This window comes from Chrysochloris asiatica, unplaced genomic scaffold, assembly GCF_000296735.1.
Source record: "Chrysochloris asiatica unplaced genomic scaffold, ChrAsi1.0 scaffold00007, whole genome shotgun sequence".
Lineage (NCBI taxonomy): Eukaryota > Metazoa > Chordata > Mammalia > Afrosoricida > Chrysochloridae > Chrysochloris > Chrysochloris asiatica.
In genome coordinates, this window is record NW_006408525.1 from 23,849,848 (window position 1) to 23,863,761 (window position 13,914).

The 13,914-nt window shown below is 53.9% G+C and overlaps 1 protein-coding gene across 1 annotated transcript in view; it reads right to left on the reverse strand.

The window, feature by feature from the left end:
* Positions 1–13,480, reverse strand: part of SRCIN1 (SRC kinase signaling inhibitor 1) — a 70,398-nt gene extending 56,918 nt beyond the window's left edge. Inside the window, exon 1 of the mRNA XM_006832530.1 lies at positions 13,236–13,480. Within this exon, the coding sequence (XP_006832593.1) occupies positions 13,236–13,257 (22 nt within the window). The 5' untranslated portion in view covers positions 13,258–13,480. The remainder of the gene's footprint in view (positions 1–13,235) is intronic.
* Positions 13,481–13,914: the final 434 nt, after the last annotated feature.

Below are 13,914 nucleotides of genomic sequence, written 5' to 3' on the forward strand. Positions count from 1 at the left end.
GGCACACCAAAGTATCTAGTGCAATGCCTAGCACAGGTATGATCATATATTCTCACAACAAACATTGGTACACATGTACTATGTGCCAAGAGCCCTAGTGGTGCAATGCTTAAGTGCTCAACTTCTAATTGCAAGGTTGGTAGTTCTAACCCATTCTGTAGGAGAAAAAACTGAGAATCTGCTCCTATAAAGCTTACAGCTAAGAAAACCCTATGGGCCAGTTCTCCTCTATCACACGAGGCTACTATGAGTTAATAAGAATTGACCACAAAGCAATGCAGGGGTATACCAAACCAAACCCACATGTAGTTTTTCCTCATCCATGGCTTAATTCATTTTCTGCCCCTGAGCATACTGAGTTTGCTGCCCCCCAAAGCAAAAGTGGACTATTTGGCTCAGTTAATACAGAAATGATCACATCAAGAGCTATGAATGATTTGACAGAGGCAGGGGTGTTCAGAGGGAAGAGCCTTGGAGGGAGGTGTTCAGGGAAGGGGACTTCAGGGAGGAGCTGGTCAAGGGAGGTGAGGGAGGGAAGGCATTCCTTCAAGAGAGTTCAGACTAGACTAACGGGGATGGTGAGGCCCTCCGCTGGTGCAGGTATCCCAGGCGTCCCCACTGCTGCCCTGTCCTTCTCCAGAATGGCTCCCTGGGTGGAACTTGTTGATAGAGCTGGGATGTACAGCCCCCTTTCCTTGGCTCAAAACCAAGTAGCACCTGCTGTCATAACCTAGTAACTGAGTCATGTCCCTGTCCCCATAAGCCCTTTACCCGAGGTAGGAATGAACTCAGAACAGAAAGGAAAATGGGGACTCTCTAACTACAGTCTCCCTTCTCTCTCTTCCAACCCCAGACCCCACCCTAGTGAAACCAGGAATTTGGTTGGGGGAGGAAGCCCAGAGTTGATTCTCCATGGCAGGGATTATTTCTGTGACCTTGGCCCCATTACTTAACCTTTATGGTCTGTCTCCTCCCCTGTAAAACAGAGACAATACCATGGAACTCACAGGACAGTTGCGAGGATGAATTGAACTAACATGTGTACAGAGCGTAAGCCTGCACACGACTCCCAGAATGCACTCCATAAATTCTGGTCATTGCTGTTTTCGTTGTTAGGTAGTGTGGGATAAATTTCGACTCATAGCGACCCCATGTGACAGAGTAGAACTGTCCTATAGGTTTTTCTTGGCTTCCAGGAAGTTCTACTGGACAGACGGTGACAACATCAGCATTGTGGGCTAATGCATCAAACTGCAAAGTCGTTTGAACTGCAAGGTTGGTAGTTCAAGCTCACTAGCTGCTCCTTGGAAACCCTCTACAGGGTCGCTATGGGTCGGAATCGACTCAAGGGCACTTAACAATACTCATTTGTGTCACCAGGACTGAAGTTGCTTTTTTTTTAACCAGGGATGGTTTTTGTTTTTTTCAAAACTCAGCAGCCATTAAGTAAGCGCTAACACCCTTGTCAGTCCTCCACCCCTTTGCTCTTTCCCAGCCCACGGGTGGAACATGCTAGCCTCTTCCAGTCAAAACCAGAGTGGACAAGAGAAGCTCTCCTTTGTGTCCACCACTGTGTCCACCATTATGGCAGCTCTGCCCACAGACGATGCCCTCCCCATGCACGCATTGTAAGCATCCTTCACAGCTCTTGGATATCACACCAGAGCTTTTGCAAAACCCATTCAGATTTTATTCCACCCTGGGTGGTGAAGCAGGACAGTCGTTGCTCTTCCTTTTTACAGAGATGGAAGTAAATCTTGAAAGATACTCAACTCCCTGTCCTTGGGGGTAATTCCAGCAGAGGCTAAATTAAAAAGAGCATTCAAACCTGGCCCGCCCCCTGCTAGGTTCCCGCCTCTGACCCCACCTCGCTAAGCCTCATCATCTCTGCTGTCTAGGTGGGGAAGAGGTATCCTGTGTGGTTGTCCTTGAGGTGATCAAAAGTGGCCAAGGGGCAGACCTGCAGTCTCCAGGCGGCTCCTGCTTCCTCCTGCAGCAGCTGCAGAGGGGTGAGGGAGGGTAGCAGCGTTGTTGTTCTTTTAGGAAAACGGTAATTTTAATTAAGAGCCAGACAAACGAGGGCTCTGCAGATTGTCTCCGAGCAAAGTTATTAAAAAGCCATCACGGCGGCAGCAGCGGCAGCGCAGCAAGGTGGGTTGCCTCCCACAACTGCCTGCCCAGATTGGGTTGAAGCATCAGTTGCAAGAACTGGAGAGGGACTGGTATAAGTGGAGTCTGAAAACAGGAGACATGGGGGTCCTGCAACAACTGCCTGCCCAGATTGGGTTGAAGCATCAGTTGCAAGAACTGGAGAGGGACTGGTATAAGTGGAGTCTGAAAACAGGAGACATGGGGGTCCTGCAGTCCCTCTCCTGTGGAAGAGCAGCACCCAGACTTTACTAAGTGCACAACAGACAGGCAACCGGCAGTTAGCTAGACTACTGTGAGCCAGGCTCTGATAGGCTCCTATTTCTCCTTCACTCTTAGCCCTGTAGGTGTTCTTGTCCCATTTTACAGGGAAGAACACTGAGGATCAGAGAAGAAATGTGGCTTGTCCACAGCTACGCAGCTAGAAAATGGCTACAGTGAGGATTTGAACCCTGGTTAGGATGAGTCTCAGATTCAGAGCTCCAAGCTGCTGGTCCTGGGCATGGTGGTGGCTGTGTGCCGTGGAGTCGGTTCTGACTCATAGCGACCCTATACAGGGTTTCCGAGGCTGTAAATCTTTACGGGAGCAGAACGCCTCATCTTTCTCCTGCGGAACAGCTGGTAGTTTCGAACTGCTGATCTTGTGGTTCGCAGCCCAATTGGTAACCACTACGCTACCAGAGCTCCTTGGTCCTGGACATCGGAGTAGGGATATGGGCTCCTCCTGCCATACACCTGCCCTGCAGCTGGTGTCCCTGAAGTGACCTCGGCTCTGGTCTAACAGTTCTAACCTCCAGTCTCCAGAGTCACTAGTCACTGTTTACTTCTAGGGACATGGAAGGGGGAAGGGAATACGAAAAGAGGGTGGGGATAGAAGTTCAAAGGAGCCACCAGTAGGAAAGTAGCTTAGGCATCTGTGGACTTAGGCACCTCCTGGGGTGGAAAGCAGGTACCCTACCACAACTGGGGCATTCGGTCAACCTCTTAACCTCTATTTGCTCATCAGTAAATTTGTTTTGGTCGACTGTTGAGCCACCAGCCTAATCCAGTGCCTGGCACAGAGAAGATGTTCAATAAATCTTTATTGAATGTGTGAATGAATAAGTAGTTGAATAAATGAAATGAGATCACGGAGCTGCAAAATGCCTACATACTAAGCAAAGCTATGGGTCAGATGTGGCCCTCTCTCCTCCCACCCCCACCCACAAGCCCCACTTCCCAGCCCCGGACTACACGGAGCCTCTGCAGACAGCACACACATATACATGCACACGTGCTCACACACACACACTCACATGCACACACGTGCCACACAGACACATTCTCTGCCAGGCGAGGTGCCCTCCCCAGAGCCAGGTCTCTCTTGCCCCCTCCCCTGGTAAAGGCCTGGGCCCACCAGGGACAGCCCCCTCCCTCACTTCTGGCTCCTGGCTGGGGAAGGGTGTTTGGTTAAGGAGTGTCCGACATTGGGTGGGGCCTCCCTCCTGGCTTACTAACCTGGAGACTTTAAACAGAGGGAACAGAGTCCTGGAGACTTCCCTCCCGCGGCACGCTGGAGCCCTGGGTGAGGGACAGGAAAGGAGGAAAGTCGTGAATGAATGTCCGCTGGGCAGGGGGGAAGAGGAGCTGGAGAAAGGTGGGGAGTGGGACACAAAGTGGAAGCTGCTGGGGCAGGGGCCCTGGGACATGGCAGGACAGAGGGCATGGGGCAGGGATAGAGAGCATGGCAGAGCTTTGGGGGAGTCACTGGAATATAGGGGGCAGGCAGGAGAGACAGTGTCAGAGGAAGAACAGGGGCTGAGGAGACAGAGACACCAGTAGGAGACAGACAGGTAGACAGACAGCAGGACAGCACAGAAAATATGGGGCTCCCAGAAAGGGGCCCCCAAGACAGACAGCCAACAAGCCAGGCTTCGTTCTCCTTCCGGAAACAAGGACAGAGTCTTCACCTGGGTGCCTTCGAAAAATCCCATCTGCTTCCCTGAGCCAAGGACCACTCCATTCTGGAAGGTTGGTGGGTTCAGAGTCAGAAGCTCTGTCAATAATCCTCTCTCCAGCCCAGGAGACCCCCATCTGCTCCACACCCTGTGCCCCACTAGCCCTGAGGAAGGCTCCCTGCCAGCCACAACAAAGGAAGCTGGGGCATTTCACACCAACAAGCAATCACACTGTCACACTGCGCAGACCAGACCCGACTGAAGCCCCTCACCTCCCTCCTGCCTCCTCACCCATCCAGCCCTCAATTCCCCCTCAGTTGTCCATCAGAGCGTCTCCTCTCACCCCACAGGGAAGTCCTTTCTAAATCTAGTCTGTCTCCCTCATGCTGCAATACCAGTTTATTGTCTTTTACCCTGGAGCATGCAGCATCAAAACCCTTTCTACCTGGAGACACTCTGCCCGCACAGCCCTCATTCAGTGGGCTCAGGCCCATCCGTACCCACATCACGTCTGGCTGCAAGCCTTCTCGGAGCCCCCTGACAATCTCATGGTTTCAATTTTCCCACCGATTACCCAAGACATGGACGTCCTGGGGAGAAGCAGCTGTCACACATCCAGATGTTGGGACATTGTCTAAGTGATGGAGTCAAGAATACTCACTAAATGTACCTAGCCCTAGAGGGCTTCCTGGATGAGGGAGCAGACTTGTGGGGGCGGGGTTGGGAGGACAGGGCCCAGAGTAGGGAGAATGAAGACTCAGGAATACATACTTCTTTCTCACCACTATCCCTAAGCGGCATCTCCAGGGACCCAACCCTAGACAGGTTGAGGTGAGGATCTGGGTTTCAGAGATAAGAGGGCTCAGTTAGAAAATAAAAAGGTTTTATTCATGCATGGCCCTTCCTCCATGAATGGGTGACCCCACCAGTCACCTCACCTAAATACACAGGAGACGGATGAAGATGAATAATTCACTATTGAGGACTTTATGGATGTCAGGATCTGCCTAAATTACCTAATTTAATCGTGGAAATCCACCCATGAGCAGCCAACTGTTACCATTCTCTGTACACAGGTGAGGAACCTGAGCTTCAGACACATTCAAGGAATGGGACACCAGAACCCAAACTCCGTAGTGGTTATGAGTCAGGCTGCCAACCTCAAGGTCAGTAGTTCGAAACTACCAGCAGTTCCGCGGGAGAAAGATGAGGCGTTCTGCTCCTGTAAAGATTTACAGCCTCAGAAACCCTGTGCAGGGTCACTAGGAGTCAGGTACTTAACAAGAACCTTCCATATACCCTTCCCAGTCTTTTTTATGTCTCCCATTCAGGGCCCTAAGGGAAGGTCTACCTACAATCTAACTTCATTTCTTTCTATGCTCCACCATAAACTATATCCTAAGGAAAAAAGGTGGAAGAGAAGACTTCAAAAATTTTTTTCCTACCTTACTTCAATTCTAATACCCGGTTGTCAGATGGACCAGGAATCCAGGTTGTTGGGTGGAGTAGGGATCTAGGTTGTTGGACGAACCAGGGGATCCAGATGGACTTTGTGGTGTCAGATTCAGGAGAGTTTCCTGTGTTTCATCTTTAGGGGGCCTCTGAGTCTCCAGGAGCCCCTTTTCCTGCCTCTCCACCTCCATCATGGTGGAGGCCTCTTTCTTGCTTTACCACTCAGAAGGGTGCTGGGAACAGGATTGGGTAATTTATCAGGTCAGCCTGGCCACTGGATGGGAGACAGAATGAGCAAAGGACAGGACCCAAGGAGGAGGCAGAGAAGACTGGGATGTGTCTGCAAGGGTTTCAATGAGCCATAGAATGCCTTCCCATAGAAGCTGGGGTCATTAATTCTTCTCCAATGAGGCAGATGCTGGTGCCTGGTGTGATACCATGATGCTCACTGTGTCTGCAATTATCACACACCCTGGAGGAGGGGGGACTCCTCCCAAAGGATCCCCCCTTTCTGCCTTCAACGCTTTGCAAAAATATCTCCAGCTAGGGCCTCTGTGGGGTCTCAGGAACTAGGATCTCCAGCATGCTCTATAGCTGGGATGGAAAAGAAGCCAGTGCACTGGGAGGAGGATGCTGACAGAGGTGAGAAAGATAGGCTTGTGAAAACCAACTCCTTTCATTTTAGGAGGATCCATGATGGGATATGCAGGCAACCAGGCCAGGTGGCTGTCTGAGGCTGCTTGGAGCGGGAGAAAAGGTTATGGGGATCTGAGCCACCAGCTGGCAGAGCCTACGTGGAGAAAAACATGGACTGGATTACAGTCTCTGGCTGGAATGGAGTCTGGCAAAGCCTATCTGCTGGGGTAGGAGCAAACCAGTGAGCTTATGATTCAGAGGACAGCTGAATCCTCCAGCCACTCCCTTACCCGTCCCCTGGGTGGGAGGACAGATTTAAGCAAGGTGTGCCTTCAGAGAAGGAGGGGCTCTTTGTAAGACAGAGAGTAGGGGTTTCAATATTCTTTCAGGCCAGATCTCCATTTTTCCTGGTTTAGCCTGGAGCTGGGAAATATTCTTCTCACTTTCCATGTAGCAAGGCACATATTATCTCAGGGGGGGAGGAGATGGGGAAAACTTGTGACAACTGGAAGGGGCCTTAGAGATCCTAGTCCCATCCTTTCTTCTCACACCAAGGACACTGAAGAACAGAAGGGGAAACTCATTTGCCCAAGGTCACACAGCACTGGAGAGGTTGTCTCCAGAGATCACCCCAGCGCACTTCACCTCTGCTCTGGGAAATCTCTAAGAATGGCTTCCCTACCCCTTTCTTCTCCCCAGCAGCTCTGGACCCCTTCTCATCACGGCCCCCTCCACTCTGCCAACCACACCTGTCACAAGAGCCTAACTGGAGATCTTTAGGATAGCCCCAGAGGTCATTTCAAAGGTTACTCTGATCAGGTCTGCCACAGCCATACCACACTAGCCTCTTCATGCTCAGTCATATCTATCATTGAGGTAAAAAATGCAGAAACAGTACTGGGCCCCACCTAGGGTGGTCACCCATCACACACTGGTAGGTTTTTCTTCTAATCTACCCTCAATTCCTCCTACTGTAGCGTGGGCCTGTTTCCTCTCAAGCTGTCCTGTGCAGAGATTGGGGGGGGGGGAGGGAAGGGAGCAGGTTTCTAGGCCTCCAAACCCTTCTGTTTGCCCACCCCCACAGCCAGCAGAGGATGAGGGCAGGGTGTCCCAGGGTGGCTGGGCCCTGAGCCCAGCATCCTCTGAGTGTGGGAGAAATAGCTCTCTTAGAAGCTGGCTTCCAACTCCTCTTACATACCCCACATGAGGGTCTTCTCTGGGGTCAGAAACATCTGTTCCCTCCCCCATGCCATCTTTTGCATGTTTACTCTGTCAGGCACTATGCTGGGCATTTTCATCCATTATCTCATTTAAACATCACAACAATCCCACAATCCGAAACTAATCAGCTCCCTGAGGTAATCCTTCCCTAAAATGAAGTCTAACTTTGATCTCTCTTGCTCCATTTCCTCTGGTCCAGTCTTCCTGATGGTGGAGGGTATTTTTGCCCCTGTCTTCTCAGGGTCATCAGTCTTACCCCAGCCTTATCCCTGTGTGAGAGGTGATATAGGGATAAAGGGAACCAAGGTAGGATGTGGAGTGGAGACCCAGAACCCAGTTTCAGACAGTGAGTGCCTGGGCTGTCAGAGGCAGAAGCGGAAGTGAAGGCAGCAGATTTTCCCTCAAGGCGTCTGCTGTGAATCCTTGTAGCGGAGTACAGAGACCCCTACCTGCAGATTGGTGTCCAGGCAGGGCCCAGAGAGGTAATGACTAATCCTCTTTCGCTAACCATCTCTGAGGCCCAAGTTCTAGCCCACACATAACCTGGGTGCCTAGGCAGAGGTGGGCAAGTACACAAGACAGCAAGACTTACCCTGGGCTGTGGGTAGGGACTGAACCCAGAGGAGAAATTCTGATGCCTAGCTAAGTTCCTGGCATCAGAGGGTGCTTTGCTATTGTTGTTGATAGGTGTGCCATCAAGTCAGTATCAACTCATAGCAAGCCCATGCACAACAGAACGAAACACTATCAGGTTCTGCACCAACCTGCTTAGGCCCTGGGAATGGATGAGGGAGACCATCTTCCAGGTGGAGGATCAGTCCTCAGTAAGGTTCCACACACCCCACTATAGCCGCAGGTGACTTTGGGGAATTCAATACCACTTCCCTCTTTGGGGAGTCCTGGTGGTACAAATGTTAAGCATTAATCTACTAAGCAATTGGTTGGTAGTCTGAGTCAACCCAGAGGCACTTTGGAAGAAAGGTCTGGCAACTTACTTTTGAAAACCCTATGGGGACCAGTCCTATTCTGACACACATGCCATGAATTGTTGTCAATTTACAACTGGTTTGGGTGTTTTGGGGTTTTCCTTTCTTGGACCTTTTGAGGCAATCCTCCTACTCCAAGGACCCAGGGTCCTGCCATCCATATGGCTGGAACATAGGGGCCAAACCCATCTCCTCAGGGAAAGTTCAGGTCTCACCTTCCACCCTTCTAGAAACTAAGAGCAGTTACTTGTGGGCCAATGAACAGGGAGAATGGAATAACCAGTGGGCGGGACTCCATCTCACTTTACCCTCCCGCTAGAGGCACACACTATTAATATATGCAAAGCATATGCAAATCACCTAGAGGCCGACACAACATGGCTGGAATGTCTGAGCTGGAGGGAACTTGGAGATCATCCAGCCCACCCCCCACCTCATTTTACAGGTGAGGAAAGGAGTTCCTGCCCCTGGGAAGGGACTTGTTCAAGGTCACGAAGACATTTGGACACTGAGGAAGAAGCAGAATGAGGTTTGACTCTCAGACCAGTGCTTTCACTAGGAGGCTTTACAACAAGTCAACAGGCTGGGGTGGGGCTCCAGGTAGACCCATCAGAAATGCTGGTGGGAAATGGGGCCAAGCAGCTCCTCTGTCCCTCCTCTCCCCTCCCCTCCCCAGGGCCTGGAGATGCCCTGGTGAGTGTGAGGGTACAGAGGGCAAGGGTAGCAATGGCCAGTCAGTGCAGAGGCTTCAAGAGAGAATAAATCCCTTCCAGTGATGGAAGCAGGCGGGGATAAGGGGAGTATCTGAAACAGGAAGAGCCCAATGTCAGTCAGGACAAGGTGCCCGCTGTGGTGAAGAAAAGGGGGATGTATGACCGCCTTCACCACACATACACACACTCACACACACATATACACACCTTCTGCCTGGACTCTGATAACCATGGCACCTGACAGACCATAATAGTCAACCATTGCTTTCCGTGCTTGTAGCCGTCCCTCCTCCCCCCACTTCTTAACTTGGCTTCACAACCTTTCAGACAGTCCTAGAAAGCAGGACCAGTGCTGGGGGAGAAAGGCAGGCAGATGGGAGGGGGCAGACAGAGGAGAAAAGGGGAGACAAGGGAGTAGAAATGGATGGGAGATGGGGGGGAGCTAGAGAGAGAGCTTGAAGGGTGGAGCAGGTGAAATTGAGGGGCAGAAGGTGGGAACACCAGAGAGCAGAAAGAGGGAGAGATGGGAAGACAGAGGGGTTAAAAGTGGGGTTGACTAAAAATGGGCAGAGGAGGAAGAGAGGAGGGGGAAGACGTGAGCTGAGAGGAGAGGAGACTGAGGAGTAGAGAAAGGGGAAGACTGAGGGTCTAAGAAGGGACTGTGGACAGTAGAGTTGAGCCTAGAGGGGCTCCTAAGGTCCAAGGGTAGACCCTATTCATACTCAAGGCCTCTAAAGCTGGAGGGGAAGGCTGGAGTCAGGGTTTGGGGCATGGGAGCCTGGGATCACAGTCTGAGGCTGGCTGGCAGGAGTTGGGGGCCCTAGCTCTGCCCTTCTGCCCACCTCCTCAGTAATTCCTGGGGCTGCCAAGAAATTAGTCCTCCCTCCTTCTCTGCTTCCCTCTCCTCCTCCCTGGGGGCAGGCAGACCAGCATTGCTTCCCAGCCAAATCCAAAGCCTTCATCTCCGCTTTTCAGAGCTTGGAATGAAAGAAGGGAAAGCAAGTGCAGCCCTCAAACCCGCTGACGGCCAGATTTTTATTATCTTTGCTCAAATGGACCCTGGGAAGCCAACAAGGGATTCTTCAAAGAGCGTCTGAGTGGCTCATTGAAGCCTGCACCTGCACTGGCCCACCCATGTAAAGCAGACAGGCTTGGGGGAGGGAGGACATGCAGGACCTGCCCTCTACCTCAGTGAGCCTAGAGGTCAGAGGCCAGCACCCAGACTGCCAGGAGCCTCCCCCTCAGCCCCCCTGGCCCAGGCAGGGACCACTGAGTCAGGCAGACAGGTTCAGAGGCCAGACCTAGAGCCAGCTAGGCCTCTTGAAGATGTTTCTGTCCCTCTAAGGGCCACAGGGGCACAAACCAAAGGAGAAATCAGATCTTGCCAGAGCTTGGAGGAGATAAGTACTTGGGATTCCTCGAAAGAGAAGCTTTTATGGCAAGCTCTGGATCCTTTCCCTACCTGCCTTACAGTACCTACAAGCCCCTTCAACTGTTCCCTGAGTCCCCTTCAAAGGACGCCTCCCAAACACTCCCAAGCCCAAGGCTCTCTCAAAATGGGAGGCAGGTTCCTCGAACCCCCAAACACATCCCTTGGTCCAAACCCTCAACCCTGTTTTCTTTCTTTCCTAAGACCTAAGCGTGGAGAGGGTTCCAAGCAAACCAGATCCTTCAAAGAATCCTGCCCACTCTCTCTTGAGGATTTCCTGAGCTGGGGTTTTGGCAGGGAATGCCAAGGTTGGCACTGGGCAGCCAGCAGCCACGCCACCCCCACCACCCAGCTCTAACCAGACCGTTGCAATCGATGACCACAGTCAAAGGAGTAATCAGTGGTTTTAATTAAACTCTTTTCCCAGGGTGGGTCTCTGGCCAGAGGAGAAAAGGGAAAAGGAGAGGAGGCCCTATATCCCAGGACCCAACCCTACTGGCCTCTCCCTACTGGCACACAGGGCACCCTCTGCACAGAGCACTGCCTGAGGACCACAGAGCCTCTTCCTGATCCCCAGAACACAGACAGAGGGAGCCAGATGGGGGACCCACATCTCCAACCCAGCCCTGAGGGTCATCACAGAGAACAGCCCACCATAGAAAGGACTGAAGGAGCAGGGCTGGAGAAGGCACTAGACAAAGACCCTCTTGTCCCCAAGGCAGGGTGGCAGGAAGCCAGAGTGAAGCCTTTGCACTTGCTGCCAATGGTGCCAGGGTGTCAGGCAGTCTGGGTGGTGACCTGGGGGGATCTTATTCTTGGAACCCCTTGCCCTATGCCCAAAGCCCTTACCCTCATCCCTTGCTTCTATACCAGTCCACCAGCTAAGTTCCTGCCCCAACAATTCTCAACTTGCCTAGAGCCCTTTCTGTGTGATCGCCAGGTTTTGACACTGCCCAGAGCGACCCTAATGCCAACCTGCAAAGAACCTCACATGAACATAATTGTCCCCACCATATACAGTCACACCAGAATCCACCACCATCATAACCACTACCAGTGAAGACAGAGCTTCACATTTTTGGAAGGGACAGTCTCCATCAAATGCATCATCAATTCTTTAAGACAATCGAGAGCAGGAGAAGGGAATGAGAGAAACTGAGGCATGAAGTGAGACAGAAGTAGTTGACTCAAGGTCACCCAGACCAAGATAGAGTTGGGAAGGTATCCTAACCAACTCGTGACTGCCCCCCCACCCCTTACTCAGTGCTCAAATCCCATCCAAAGGAATATTCAGACCCACAAACTTGGAAGCCTGGCCAGCTTTCCCCCCACTTCGTCCTCACCTGTTTCTCCTTCCCCCAGTCTCTCTTACCTCCTTCTGAAGGGCCTGAATCAAGACCTCCCAGCTCAGGAGAACCAATTTCCCTTAAAGTTGAAAAGCAGTTGGACCTCCTGGTTCCGTAATATTTGGGGATGTTGGAAAAGATCGCCTAGGACTTCCTCCTGCTCACCTGGCTCCCCACGAACCCTGTGGTCCCTCGGTCCAGATTCCTCTCTGGGAGAGCGGGCACTGCCCTCGGCCGTCCTCTCCCACCAGGCCAGGGCAAAGCGCCGGAGGCACTGCCAGGGCTGCATGGAGAGGCGTGGGGCAGGGAGGCACCAGCGGCAGCAGCACACACCCCACGGGGCCTTGCCAGCTGAGCTGCTGAGGCACCCGGCCGGCCGGCTCTGCCTCCACCAGCATCCTGCTGCCCCCACCGACAGGACTCGGTGCTGGCCCGGGAGCTTCTGACGTAGCAGAGTGGGGGGGTTGTGGGAAGGGAGGGGGCCCTCTGCGCGTCCCCTCCCAGCCCCGCCCTCTGTCCCTCAGCCTCCCCGCAGTCTCTACCTCCTCCCTCTCCCTAGATGCCTTCCCCAGCCGGGGGCGCACTCCCCTGCCCTCCGGCTTCTGCGGAGGGAGGGATTAAAATCAAATAGAACCTCCTTTAGCCACTCCTTCTCTTGGCCCTTTTCTGTTCGCCCTGCGGAGTGGGGAGCGGGTCCCCAGTTTCTGCAACTGCTGCCGAGGCTCCAAGGTCTCCAAGGCTGGGGCCCCCCGAGGTGCGGGGGGAGGGAGGAGAGTATAGGCCAGTATCTAGGCAACCCAACCAACCCCAGAAGGCACTCATCCCTTCACTGGGGGGCAGGCGCAAAGGGCCCACCATCACCTTCCCGTCGCGAGCACCCAATTTTGGGACCTGGGGGAGAGGGAAGCTTTTGATGCCTTCTCCACTTCTCTATTCCCCTTCCCCTCCCCCCATCCTTCTCCCTCCACCTCCACTGGACCACTCCCCTCCCCCAACTCTCCTCTCTCCTCATTCATTCCCCCTTCCTCTCCTCCCAACCCTTTCCCCTCACACACACCCATTTACATTTTCACCCCCAGGCTCCCTCCCCCAGCGCCGCCTAGTCCTCCCCAGCTTCACCAATCCCCTGACCCCATCTCAGGTCCCAACACTCCTCTCGAACGGGTCCTGCTCCTAAGCCTGGCGCGCAGCAGTCCTCCGCCCCACACACACCTGCGCCTCCAGCATCCCTCGCCCAGGCCGGCCGCTGCCTCCCGGGCCTGGCCGCCGCCCCCGCCCCCGGCCGAGGGGAAAACACACAAAGAAAACAGAAATACCTTCCACTTAAGCATGGAGGCACATTAGGGAGGAGAGAGACAGGGACATGCCTTGGGACGGAGCGTTCCCCATCGGGCGGGGGCGCGGGGGGCGGGGGCCCCGGGCCGGCCTGCCTGGCGCTAGCCCTCTCGCCGCCGCACGGGCTCCTCACTCGGCCCCAGCCCCGGGGCGCGGTGCCAGGCGGGCGGGCAGGGGGCGCAGGCCCCGCCGGGTGAACCAGCTGAGAGGGTGCCGGCGGCCGGGCGTGTGGGTGCGCGCGCGCGCGGGCGTGTCACCGAGTGTGGAGAGCGAGTGTGTGTATGTGTGTGTGTGCATGTGTGTGAGAGAGCGAGAGAGAACGCGCGCGCGGACCGGCGCGGGTGTGTCACTGCGGGCGGGAGCGCGCGCGGCGCGGGCCCGCGCATGTGGCCGGAACGTACAAAGGGCCGCCTAGGGTGGCAGGGAGTGGGGAAGGGAGGGGGAACTGCGCCTTCCCGAGCCCTCCAGAAACACAACGGGATCCCGCTGCGCGTGCTCGGTCAGGAGTGCGGAGCGCGCTTGGGCCCCTCTCCCCACTCCACCTGCTTCCCCCACCCCAAGCGGTTCTCGAGCCACCATAGAGACAAATACAGAAGGCCCCGAACCGGCCTCGGAAGAGGCTTCTTGAGTATTGGGGAGCGGGCATCTCAAGGATGGGGTACTCCTCTGTGACCAAGCTCAGCTCGTGCGCGCCTGAGGATGGAGAAGCGC